A 13,389-nucleotide genomic window follows, 5' to 3' on the forward strand; every position below is an offset into this window, starting at 1 on the left:
TCCAAGTCCCAGCTGACACAAATTCCCCCAAAAGCTTTTTCTGTGCTACAGGGAGCAGAGTTTATACATGAAATAAAACTGCCAGATCACACACTGGCTCGCCAGCTGTGTCCTCTGTCCCTCAGCTCAGCAGAGGGAAAGAGAAGCAGAACCATCACCCACACAGACCTCAACAAACCAGCCAGGTTTGCTGATGGCCTGGAACCACAGAGGCTGCAAACCTGCCTCAGGAACGTGCCAAGAGAGAGAAGCCATGGCAGTCGGACACATTCTTCCCTCATCCATGAAACAGCCTCTCCATCCTCTGTCCCCTGGCAGGAAGCAGCCAGAGCTGCAGCTCCCACTGACTGCCCAGCTCCAGAGCCATGAGAGCAGAGCCAGTCCCAGCACTGCCCTACATCCCCAGCCCTGCAGGCACTGAGGGTCAGCACTGCTCACCGCACCCCTGCTGCAGCTCTGTGCCCAGGCCTGGGCACAGCAATTCCATTACTCAGCCTTTAGCCCAGATAGTTTCTCAACCCTTGGGTTTTTTTGACCTGTAAATGATTCCTGTGGTTGTATTTTGCTAGCAGCACAGGCTGCTAATCCACTGGTCTGCAATAAACACCAGCCTCACACAGACAGGCCACTGACCTTGAAGAATTTGTCTATTTTGCTAAGGTTGATTCTCTTCTTGGCATCCAACTTGTAAATATTGCTGACATTCCCATCCATGAGATACAGGCCAAACCCCATCACCTGGAGGAGATGGAAAGGCAAGGTTTCATTAGCATGAAGTCAGCAGCACAAGTGAATTTAAAATATTCTCCTGGACTGATTTTCCTCCCTCCCCATTAACTCAGTACAAATCATTACAGAGAGTCAAGCTCCCCACATTACGCTTCAGAGAACCTGAGCTGACTCACACCATTGCAATGAAGTTTTTATGGCAATAGTGACTGCAATCATTGCCAATAACTGACTGATAGAAAGGACAAATACACCAAACAAAGAGAGACTTTGGCATGTTTATCTATGAGGACTCTTTACAATCAGAAAAACAAACCTGGGAGCATCTGCCTTCTGCAGGATTTATTGTTGGGAACAGGCATCAAGAAGAAAATTCTGGGTTACAAAGTTGGCGGTGATTTTACAACATCCTCTGCAGTCACACAGGTCACACCCATGATCCTTCTATGTGCACTTCCATGCACAACAGAAAAACCCCTTCCAGCCTTGGAGGATGTAGGGCACCCACCAGGCAGAGCTGCTGGCAGCATTGGGAAGGATTGTGGGGAAAACAAAGAGATGGAGATGGGGAAGAGAAGAAGGAAGATTTTTATATGGAAATAGGGGAGAAGGCCATAAAGGACAGCAGAGGATTGATGGGAGAAGGTCCAAGTTAGGGCAGGAACAGGGGCAGCTCATGGCACTGGCCAGTAGAGCTGACACTTCAGAGCACTGGGGTGGGACATGCCCAACTCAGGGCCGTGTCCAGCCTGCTCAGCTAAAAAAGGGGCAAGAGGGAGGACTGAGGTACCACAGCAGAGGACACAAAGCACCAGGGGTCAGAAAGGGAACAGGAAGAGGAGGAAGCAAAGCAGCTCTGCTGCTGCCTGCAGAGCACTCACAGCAACTTGTGTGAGCAGAGGACACTGTCTCTGCAGAGAAGGGATGAATGTCAGCCCAAAGGAGCAAAGAAATCAAGACACTGAAGAGAGATGTTGTCCTAGGAGTGAATTTCATTTTGCTAAAACAGTGAAACTATGCAAGCACCCAGCCCTACAAACATGGCCCAAACTCACCTTTAAGAGCATGTGCTTCTCACTGGGGGTTAGATACATCTTGTTTTCATAGTAATCCACACAGATGTTGACAATATCAGCCAGCAACTCCTCATAGCCAGGGATAACCTCTAGTTGTTGGTGGAGACACTGAAACACAACAGAAGCCACATTATCCACATGGGCAGAAGAACAGCAGAAACCAGGCAGGAAGCATTTTAAGGATTAAGAGTAGAATAATAAGAGGTTCCTTTAAACCTCATTTGTGTGTTTTTCTTAAATTACATCTTTTAGACCTTCATCTTTGTCTTGATACAGAGACTTTCAAAGCCACCCAGGATGTCACGTGAGGAGACATTGCTAGAATTACACAGCCTGACCAAAAAACCACCAGAGTCAGCGACAAAGACCCAGCAGCTGCTGCCACAGCCTGGTCTGAAGTGCTGTCAGCCTCAGCAAGATCAGTGCTTCTCTCTGCTCAGAAAGGCTCCATGGCTCAGAGCAAAGGGACCTGCCTGAGTGATGCGGTTGTGGTTTGCCAGGAACATGGAGAGGTTCTGGGACTCCTGGATGGACTGGGGGTCTGCCATCTTCCTCAGGAACTGGGCAGCTCTGCAAGGGACAAATCCAACATCACCAAGGGTCACTCAGCCTGTGTCACCACCCACCTTACCAATGTTGCAGTCCCAGACCCGCCTGCATCACAGCTCTATTTGCCAAGAGGGAATTGAAACACAACAGGCTCAGAGATTTGCCTAAATTAGCAGAGAGAGCCTGGGACAGCACAGAAGCCCCATCTCCAGCCCTGATGTCCTCCTGCCATCACTGCTGGTCACACCAGGCGCTGCCTTGCAGACCAGGCACAGTCCTGTCCCCATTCCCACCACTCCATCCCCTCTCACCTTTTGTAGGCAGAATGATCATTTTTGACGCTGCACTTCATGTTCTTCAGCTCATCCAGGACAGCAAACATGTTGATGAACTTGCCCAGAGTGAGGAGATAGGCCTCAGACACAAAGTCCTTCCTCCTCTCAGCATGGCACAGGCGCTTCACCTCGCTGCAGAACCGCTCGATGGCCTTGCGCTGCGGGGCAGGGGCACAGGGTCATGCACCACCACAGGAACCCCCTCCACCCACCACCAACCAGCTCCTTTAAGAAAAGCATTTTTTGGCTGGGGATGGAGGCTCCAAGGTTCCTCCCCGCTGCTCCCATGCAATGAAGCATTGTTACAAATCACTGCCGACAAACACACTCAGTGCTTGAGGGGAGAAAGGGGCTCAGACACTCCAACTGCACCTGCCCCAAGTGTGGGGTGTTCTGCAAAATCAGGCTGCATTTTTTAGGTGGGACATAAAGACCTCACAGGATATAAAACCTACAAATGGATGTGGAACTCAGCTGCAGCCTGTTGTAACACAGGTGGTGATGGGGAGCCCACAGCAGCTCTGTGACTGCCACATGGCAAAGGAGAATCAGCTCTCCACATCAGCCAACATCCCCAAAAAACGGGAGCCTGTGACACCTTTAGCTCCAAACAGTGGGAGCTCTGGGTCTCCATGAACTTGGAAGGGCTGAGGTCTATCCTAGCCAGTATAGAAGATTTTGGGGCTATGTGAGTGACACACAGATTTTTCTTCACACAGGTCTCAGGTTTCTGCAAGGAAGAGACCTACTGGGGGCTGTCCTGGCAGGCAAGGATAGCACAGCTCTGCTTAGGATGTTAACACCAAAGTAAATACATTATTTTTTCCTCTCTGCTTGACCTCTTACCTGAAAATACATGAACTTCATAAGTTTGGTGACTTCTGGCTCCAGAACTTCCACTGTTTTCTCATAAATCTCCACTCGGTTTGGCTGTTCGTTACATTTCACCTGCATTGCAAAGAAAATCATCTGTGTCAGCATCAGCTTCTAAGGCAGCTGTGGGTCACTGTGGCACCATCTTCTTGTTTCACAGGAGTCCTGTCCCCACCCAAGGACAACGGAGAAGGAGCTGGTTCTCAAAAGCAAAAGGGGATATTTCAGATCTGAAATTCTCTCCATGCATTCTAAACAGGCACAATCCTGACTCTGGGGGATGAAAGTCTCCTAATGCATTTGGCATAGAACAAAAGCAATATGGAGTCTGGACTTGCTGTATAATGTGGGAATGTTGTTATCTGAGATTTGTGTTGCAAGACACACAAGGCACCAGGTTACAGCTCTGCCAGAGCCTCACTGGGATTATTCTGGTTCTGCTGAGGATCCATTAAAAATCACTGGGCTTGTCTGTGGCTGACAGCAATGAACTGAGTCACTGTTGCTAGACTCCTGGGAAGCTAAATTTAAGGACTTACTCAGCTGTCATCCATCTCACTTCCAGTTACTTGCAGTCATTATCAAACTTAGAGGGAAAACACCAGCTGCCCAGGGCATCCTGCTGTCCTCTGGTTTTGTTTGCAGCTGTTGCTCCCAGAAGGCTGTGATGGGGCTGACAGCTCTGGTGCACGTTCAGTAACCCAGCAGCTGATTCTCAGGGCATGGGGGGACACGTCAGCCAGCCTGACAGGGGGAACAACGCCAAAGGAGCCTTGTCCTCTCTGCAGTGGGCAATCTGATCTAATGTCCTTGCCCTGGTTCCACACTGCAGTTAGGCACTACCACAGTATCACAGAATACTCTGAGCTGGAAAGGACTCACACAGATCAAAGTCCATCTCCTGGCCTTGCCCAGCCCTGAGGATCCCACCATGCATCAGTGGCCATGAGGATGCAGTCGGGGCAGGGAGCAGTGGTGCACACTCAGGTGCAGGCTCTGCTCCTCACCTGTGAAGCCACAGCCTCTGATGCAGCAGGGAGCTGCACCTGACCAGGCAGGGAGATTGGGGGGCCGAGCACAGAACCCCCCTGTGCCCCATGGCAAAGCACAGGGGTCACTGCAAGATCAAACCTGGTCAATCTATAACTGAACCCTCTGCTGTGGCATTCTCTGCTCCTCCATCACACACAGCACTGACAGCAGCCCTGAGGGGAGCACGGGGGGAAAGGGCAGGGACCCACAGGCTGCCCAGAGGCACAAATGTCACAGGGAGTCCACTAAACCACATGATTTGTAGTGACTGTAGGGATTTGTAGTGATGTCTTGCCATCAGCCTTCTGCTGGTGTAGCCAGGGGAGGAAGAGCAGCACAGCAGCACGTGTGAAGTACCCAATCAACAGCAGAAATCTCCTCACGGCCACGTCTCAGCATCATCTGCTTTAGTTTGCTTTGCTTTTCCTGTTCTTCTGTCTCCACTCCAAACTAACCCACTGTCAAGACAAAACCAAAGAGGTGCTCTGGGAGCCCCCTGCCTGGGAAGGGCTTGACTACCTGAGGGATGGCTCGTGAGCAGCTCCTCCACGTGTAGAGCATCACGGCGTACTCGTGGCCTTCTTCCAGCATCTCATTCTGAAAGGCAGAGGGGTGTTGGTGGGACAGGGCAGGCACTGCGGGCTCAGCACCCTGGGGACACTGCTGGGGGACTCACCATGCTGGAGTGCACCGTGGCCTGCTCGATGTACCGGGCAATGCCTGTCACAAAGGCGTTCCTGTCTTCAAAGTTTGTGTCAAAATTAGCCTGTGGGCAAAAGGGAGAGATGGGGATTAAAACACAGCTGCTGCTTGCTCACCTGGTACAGCCTAACATGGGATGTGCTGGCAAAAAGCAGATTTAGTAGGGCTCCTGGGGCACGGGAAGAGCTTGTGAACTATTTGAGGTTGCTGCGCTTCTAGGTCTGAAGTAGTTTCATACATACACATACCCTGAGATGCTCTGGAATCACACATGGTCATCCTGCAGGGAATATGTGTGGAAATATGGCAGTCAAGACTGACAAATCCTTGTCAAATCAAGCCAAACTTTACTGCAGCCACACCAGAGAGAAAAGCTACAGCAATAATTCTAAGGATTTTAGCTTGGTAACTCAAAGACAGATGCAGCCTTATTAATTTCTGGTTTTGCCCTGGCTGCTAGGGGAAGACCACATCCTGTCAGCAGGAAGTGCAAGGGATAAACACAGAGAAAGGGCAGGGAATGAGCTGTCTGGAAAACATAAATACGAAAGTCAGCCCTCATCCAGGTGCTATTATCAGTGCTACTGTTGCTCTTGCAAGCACAAACAGTCATTGGGACAAACACTTGTTCTGGGAGCTGTGGTACAGTTTTGGGTTGGAACAGGGGAGCAAGAAATTGCAGAGGCAGGTGGGGGATGGAAAAGCAGCTCCCCTGGCTCTCTGGAGAGCCCTTCACATGCTCTGTGCTTGGAAATTTCCTCTGCCAAGGCTGGCTGATGGTATCTGCTGCAGGGCAGGGCAGACAGAGGTCCCAAGCACCCAGAGCTGCTCCATGTGATGACAGCAGCACTGCAGCCACCACACTCACCTCAGTGACTGATTTCCTGAGTAGGAAAGCTGGGAGCACAGATCTGTGGCCACAAGGCTACTCCTCTTAGTGCCTCCACGACATCACATGTGACCAATGTGACAACAAAAGCTGAGACTGCATGTGCACTTCTGGCTAGCAGGGGAGAGGGCTACACAGAAACCGAGTATGATGAGGAAATAGGCTTGGCCAACATCTCCAGATACTGCTTAGAGGAGGATTTTAGGCCCAGCTGTGTGCACACACTCGTGGCCCTGAAAGGAGGCTGTGCCATAAGGCTGGACCCTGAGCCCCTCCTGAGACACAAGCCAGCAAAGGCTAAAAATTTATTGAAAGAAGAGATAAACAAATAATTACATCAAGATTTTTCAGGGAGAGCTGAAATTTGAACAGCCCAGAATGACCTTTGGGTCTGATAACCCATAGAGATACCAAGGCTCTGGAATGAGCCTGGGGTCTGACCTGCTGAAAGAGACCCTGCAATCCCAGAGCCCTGCATACAAGGCACAACATCACAGTGCTGGTGTATTATACACTGCCAGGGGTGAGCCAGCAGCATGGAGAAAGGAACCCCCTGTTATATTTAACCCTGGGTGTGTGCTATAGGGCAGGGTGTGGTGGCCAAGCAGCCGAGGCATCCCACTGTGGAAGCAAAAGCAGGAGCCCGGCCGTGCCCTGGGTCCCTGCCAAGCTTTGCTTGGTCACTGCAGCTGCAGCAAAATCTGAGTTGCTCAGGGCAGAGAAGTGGTTCTAGCAGCTGCCCTCCCCTGCATGCCAGCAGCTCCAGCTGTGCTAGAGGCACAGGCCAGCCAAAGTCAGGCAGGACTTTGAGCCTGCCCTGCTCGGTTCGATGCACGCACGAGCATGGAAAGGAAGCACAGAAAAATGTGCACAAATAAACATCACTGAGAACTTTCTGCTGTTATCACAAATCTTATCTCCTGCTTCCTACCCATTCATGCACTCTGGTCCTCATTTTTGCTTGGCCTTAAAAGCCCCTTTCACCAACCTCTGATGCCTTCCTCTTAAAGTCCTTGGGAACAGATTTGTGGCTAGATCTGTTCTGAACGCTTCCTTCAACACGCTGAACCCTGGATGTTTTCAGCTGGTTCTCACAGCATTGTGCTTTGCATGAGCCACTGGAACAAGCCTCCCTACCCTGTGCCTCGGGGAGCTGAAGTACCTGGTACATGATGGAGGAGGGAGGAGGTTCGATGCATGGCTGCTGGTCTGGCAGGGGCAGCTCCTCCAGCAAGTCCACGTTGGACAAGGCATCCTCAAGCGTGACGTGGGTCGTCATGGTTGCAGATGTTCAGTTCCCCTGCTAAATCCAAACCAAAAGAGAGGGTGATAGACAAGACAACCAGCCAGCAGGCAGGAGACTGAGTGGGAAAGGATAAAACCAGAGCGGCTACTGGCTGGCACTGCAGGGGACAAAATCCCAATTTATCTGTTTTCCCTTTTCTCACGCATTAAACTTACATCTCTGTGTCATCTCTCCTGCAAACAACAGCAGAGCAGGAATGCAGAAAAAGAGAAACACAACTATCCACCCAGGCACCTCTCTCTTAACTCTATGCAAAACTCTCTCAGACTGAACAGCTGGGTGCTGCAGTGCAGCTTTAGCAGCCCCGGGTGAGAGCATGTGCTCCGAAATGCAAAGCGGTGCTATCAAGAATATCTCCTGAAGCAGCTTGATTAGAGAAGTATGACGGATGCTGACACTCACATGCTCTCCTTCTCACACACATGAACAGCCCTGGAAACTGTGAACAGCCAATTGCATTAATTCCCAGAGGTGAACTGGAAAGGCTCGAGTGCTGTGCAGGCAAAGCTGTGACACTGCAAGCAGCAAAAAAGAAGTTGCTGTTAAATTTCCCTACTTTTACCACTGACATGTCATCCCCTGCCCAATCCCAGCCTGCCCTGAAGCTGCCAACAGCACCAGCTGCAAAAAATGAAAATAAATACACAAAATAAAATCAAAGGGAAACATTTCTGAAAGTTCCCTGGCGCTTACCCCAGGCAGGCGCCCAGTGGGAAGCACGGAGCAAACCTGTGTGTCCCTGTCTCCCCTGGCACTCACCTTGGCTGTGAGTTCTCAGGCACAGGGGGGGGACTGTGCTGTCACCCAGGCTGAGCCCTTGTGTAATCACAGCCACAGGGCTTCCCCAGTTAATGCCTAATCCTGTGCAATAGCTGCGGCCGACCTAGAGCCTGTGTCTCCCAGAAAAACACCCTGCTGCACTTAGACATTTGCAGAGAGACAATTCTTTAAATATTGACACCTCATTCAATTAGCAAATCACATCCCCTCCAGTGCTTCTTGCCTCACTCAGAGCCTGTCTAGTTTGAAATGTGAGCCTTTGAGTTTTGTTGCTCTGATCTGCAGGCCAGTAGAGCTCCCTAAATCAAAGTTCCCAACGAGATACTCACACATTTCAACGGAACACCCTGCAAGCCAGCTAAGCTCTTTGCCTGCCTCATTACAGAGCATGTTTTCAAATCCTTTAATCATCTCTTTGGCTTTTCTCTAAGCTTCTGCAACTTTTTTTTGCCAGACACAAGCAGGCAGGACACAAGGCTCTGGCAGTGTCTGCACAGGCACCAAATACAACAGCAGCAGAACATCCCTCGAGTAAAACCACAGCAGCTCCTTTGGTCACAACAGCATCTCCCACTGCTTCCAAGAAAATAAGTTGGTTTTTTATTTCCAGCACTGGGAGCAGGAAAGATGATGGCTTTGGGACATCCATGGACAGACACACACGCACCCAGCAAGGGCCACAGCCTAGGGGGAGGCACAGGGAGCACTCCTGGGGTGGGCTTCACCTTGGGTCATAAGAGGGAAGGAGTCTGTAGCTGTGCCTCATCATCGTGGGCTGCAGGAATACCTATGAGCCTGGCAAAACTCATTTCTGCTCCATAAATGCCTCCCCAAGGCACCAGGCAGCTGAGAAATGGCTTTGGCTGTACCTGCAGCTGAAACACCATTAAGTGAGTGCCTGGAAAAAAAAAAACCCCAAAATCTCAAGCAGCTTTTCCCCTCCACACTTGAATTTCTGTTTCCTTCTTTACCCCTGTCTGGTAAAATGGTTTCCTGTTACAAATTGTAGCAACTGTCAAACCCAGACATTACACTTCTGCAGCTTCCTCCCTGCCGGCCTGCAGGCTCCCTGGGCTGCTCCGCACAGAGAGGCTCAGCTTGCCCAGCCCCACAGATGGACACAGAAGTGCCCACCATGCTCCACCACCATCCTAAAGCACCTCTGGGCTCGCCACTGGGATCTCAGAACAACACTCCTGGCTACTCACTCATGCTTCATTACTTCAGAAGGCAAAACTTTCCATTTCATAGCTTTGAGGGCTGTGGCTGTTTATTTGGGCTTATTCCCCATTTTCCTCTAAGTCCAATTCTAAGGCCTTTTGTGCAAGGTGTTGTCCATTTGCTGTAATCAAAGGCACTCCCACAACAATCCTGTGACACCCAAAGAGCTCAGCGACTCAAGGGACAAAATTATTGCTTCTGCTTGGGCCACCCCAGGAGAAAGAGTACCAAATCCAGCATCAGGGTCCTGCTGTGCCAGGCATGCACACACCTGGCAGGCTAAGCCAGTCCCTGCCCTAAAATTCTTGCACTCAAATAGGCAGAGAGGAAGGGTGCAGAAATGCATGAACAGAAAAGAATGCATCAAGTCATTGCAAGTGAGAGGTGCAATCAGCCACCAGCCCACCCCATGCTTTGCCATGGTTGAGCAATGCAAGGATCCAGATGCAGTTGGAAAAACTACAGACTTGGAGGGTTTAACACATGAGTTTTTATGGGGACTTCCAGTTTCTTCTCCATGCTTTCTCAAGATCAACTGGGAGCCCAGCAGCAGCTGCAGGGAACAGCGTGGTCAGCCAGGACTTCCCCTGGGCCTCATGTCTGTAGCACACTGCCACAGTGAGCAGCCTCACAGACAGGCTGTGTGACAGAGGGACCACAGGGCCAGCAGGCCTGGATCATCACCCCAGATCACCCAGAGAGGATGGCAGGTGAAGCCCTACTCCCCCAGACCTGTGCTGCCCTCCCTCACCTTCCTGCCAGAACAGTTCTAACACAGAGGTGCAGGGCCCTGTAAATCCTGTAAATCCAGCTCCATCCCCTCTGTCCACAGACAAGGGGGGCAGCTGTGAGGTGATCTGGCAGCAGCCAAGCGGTTCCAGCTCAGGGAATTCAGGGATCCCTGGGGATACCCATCAAAAAGCTTTAACTGCCATCCACCACCGGGGTTTGGGGTTTGGGGTGGCTGTGCTGGGAAAGGGGAGACTCAGTCCATGGTGGTCTGTGACAGTGCTTGGGCACATGTGGCCCTGGGGCTGGGCTCCACACAAGCAGGAGCAGCACAGCAAGTGCCCAGGAACGGGGCTGTTCTCTGTCCTAGCACAGGCTCAGTGGGGCGAGGCTCTCCCCTGCACACCCGCAGCATATCCTGCCCCTCTGAGCTCACAGGCTGCCAGCAGCCACCTCCACATCCCGCCCCTGGTCAGAGAAACCAAAGTTCTCCGGTCCTACGTGTTTTGGCAAAACTGAAGGTTAGCCTGGCAGAAACCAGCCCCACCCCAGTGAAACCCGAGGCAGGGATGCTGCACTGGGCTGCTTATCCCTTCTGCTCATGAGCATCGGTGCTAATGGGTAAAGTTGCCCACACTCTCTGCTCGTTTGCTGCAGAAACTCTCCTTCCCCTTCCCCGTCCCCGTCCCCTTCCCACAGCTCAGCTGCAAACCCTCTGGCCATCTCACACACCTTCTAAAGCCAAATGATCACACAGAGGACCTGGGGCTTCAGACGCGGCGGGGAGCCAGCCAGGCATGGCCCAGCAGCCCGAGATGCAAGGGAAGAGTTCCTGACACAGGGACTGGCAGCAGCCTGGGGACCAGATTTCACAGACAGCACAGGAAGGCTCTGAGGAGTGAGGATGGACATCCCAGATATCTGAAATTGCAGGGCATGTCCTGCCCTCCCCACCAAAATGCTTGCCCAGCAGTACTGATGCAGTATCATCCTCTTTGCAGGGAGAAGCACAAAGGCAACTTCACTGTTCAAGCAGCTTGGGGAAAGAAAGACTTTTAAAAGTAGGGCCATAATGAATATGTTGCATGCACGTGTGCTCAGCTCCCAAGCTGCACAGCCCAGAGCTCTGGGGAAGTGGCATGGGTTGCTTAGGATTTTCAGCTTGCCTGCTCCTACAGCAGACACTCACACTGGGTGCTGTAGTCGGTACCAAGAGCAGGAAAGAAAGCAAGAAAAAACAGGAATTGCCCAGACAGAATCCAAGCCCTGTGAGCCTGGGGTGAGGTGATCAGCAAAAAGACTTTTGCTGGGGAGGTGGTAACGTAGAGAAGGAGGACAAACCTGGTCACCCTCTGAGGATCTGAGATTCTTCTCCAGCTCTGATTCTCAGCCCCTGGGTAACCTGGAAAAGTCACTGAATTTAGTTTTACCCATGTGAAAATGCTTCTCTCTCTTTCTCCAAAAATAGCACCAAACCACTGGGCAGGCACTGTCCTGGCCCAACAAACACCCAGCAGGACAAAGTGTCAGTTGCATAAAAGTCAAGTTTCTGGTACCCACTGCCTGACAGGCAGGATAAAGGATTCTGGCTACCAACATGCATTTAGTAAAAAATAACTTCACAGTGTAAAACTTTACTCCTGCACAGGACTTGTAATTGCAACCACCACCAGAGCCAGGAGGTTCTTTGCAGAGTGAGTGAGGCTGGCAGAGTTGAGCCTCTGCTCTACACAGACAAAGATGTTAATAACCATGAAATTACCCTTCCCCTTTAAAAAAGGAAGCCAAACTGCACGATTCCTGAAGCTGTTTTTCTCTATCTCCACTCTATGTTTCCTGCCATCCCATTAGGGCTGAGTTCCAAGCATCTGCACCATCCTTGTCTCTCAGCAACACAATTATCCTGGAATTTATTTATTTTAGAATAACTAAATAGTATTGTTTTTTTCTGGTGCCAAAGAAAGCGGGCCAAGGAAAGAGACAGGTATATGAAACTATATTTCCAATAGAGTTGAGAAATTTAGAGCAAGTTTATAAGCAACCCACTGCTGACAGTTAAAGCACACAGTTAAACCCAATCATACAGGCCAGCAGTGTTAATAGTTGACCAATTATTGATCTTCCAAAACCAATCTTTCCCATTTCTCATGCAATGTGTGTTAACAAAATTGAATTCAGTGAAAATGAATTCAGCATATTCTGCTTTACTCCAGAGACCCTGGTCAGAAGATGGAAGATTTTCCCCTATTCCTCAGGCTTCATTAATAATAATCAACTGAACATATAAAAGGAAGGAAAAATTTTTCTTTGCAGGGAATTAGCACAGAATTATATGGCTGTGACACCAGAACACTGGGCTAGTCACCCACCTCTGTGACTAACCCCAGACCCCGTCATCATGCAACACATGAGGGTGATTTTTCTTTCGGTATCTCAGGGCAGGAGGGTGCAGAGGCTTCAGCGACTCAGCCTAATTCTTTGCGACCTTTGTGATCCAAAGCCCCCAGGCAGGAACCCCCCGTGGGAAGCGGCAGATGGCAAAGGGGGCCACGCTCTGCTGCTGGCAGTGTCCCCTTGCAGCGCACAAACCCTGCACCCTGCCCCCTTCTCCAGAACAGCCCTGGCCACGCAGGGAGTGTGCTTCTCCTCCTCCTCCTCGTTCTTTCCCGGTCCTTCCAACCCACGGAAATTTCCTGCGGAATCCATCCACTCGCTCCCTCCCCCTCGGCCCGGTGGGATGCGGCATTTCCAGCGGCATCGGGGGCAAAGTTGAGCACAAAGGAGCGCTCGCTGCCCGGCCCCGCGCACGGGCACCGGCGCCTCGGGGCGGGAGAGGCTCCGGACCTGCGGCCGCCGCTCCGGCCCTTCATTCCCAGCGCTGCCTCTGACTCCGGCGCTGCCTCCATCCCCCTCATCCCCCCGGAACACCGTATTTCCACGCCACGGGCGCTCCGGCAGCCGGCCGGGGCCGCCCCTCCATCATCAGCATCCTCTCCGCGCCCCGTTCTCCAGCACCGCCGCCACCCCGGCTCGGGCTTGCGCTGCCGCGGCGGGGCCTGCAGCGCCCGCGGGCCCGGGGCTCGGCCCCTTCCCCCGTGCTGGGGATGCGGGCGGGGGGAGGACAAGGGGGATTTGCGCTATTTTTTCCCCGGCGCCGTGCGGCGGCTG

General features: G+C 51.7%; 1 protein-coding gene across 4 annotated transcripts in view; it reads right to left on the reverse strand.

Moving 5' to 3' along the window:
• CYFIP2 (cytoplasmic FMR1 interacting protein 2) overlaps positions 1-13,389 on the reverse strand; it is a 45,806-nt gene that overhangs the window by 31,935 nt on the left and 482 nt on the right. For 2 of the 4 annotated variants that reach the window (XM_088063487.1, XM_005523618.3), the window contains exons 2-9: positions 7,348-7,488; positions 5,271-5,360; positions 5,114-5,191; positions 3,536-3,637; positions 2,666-2,847; positions 2,279-2,375; positions 1,785-1,913; positions 634-738 (exon numbers count right to left, since the gene is read on the reverse strand). In XM_088063487.1, coding sequence (XP_087919613.1) covers positions 634-738; positions 1,785-1,913; positions 2,279-2,375; positions 2,666-2,847; positions 3,536-3,637; positions 5,114-5,191; positions 5,271-5,360; positions 7,348-7,464 — 900 coding nt within the window. In that variant the 5' untranslated portion in view covers positions 7,465-7,488. Of the gene's footprint in view, positions 1-633; positions 739-1,784; positions 1,914-2,278; positions 2,376-2,665; positions 2,848-3,535; positions 3,638-5,113; positions 5,192-5,270; positions 5,361-7,347; positions 7,489-11,562; positions 11,624-13,389 lie in introns of all 4 variants that reach the window. The other 2 variants (XM_014253250.2, XM_088063486.1) reach the window with 2 other exon arrangements.

Source organism: Pseudopodoces humilis, chromosome 17 (assembly GCF_049639895.1).
Source record: "Pseudopodoces humilis isolate 2021_Gansu_Grassland_sample_001 chromosome 17, ASM4963989v1, whole genome shotgun sequence".
Classification (NCBI taxonomy): domain Eukaryota; kingdom Metazoa; phylum Chordata; class Aves; order Passeriformes; family Paridae; genus Pseudopodoces; species Pseudopodoces humilis.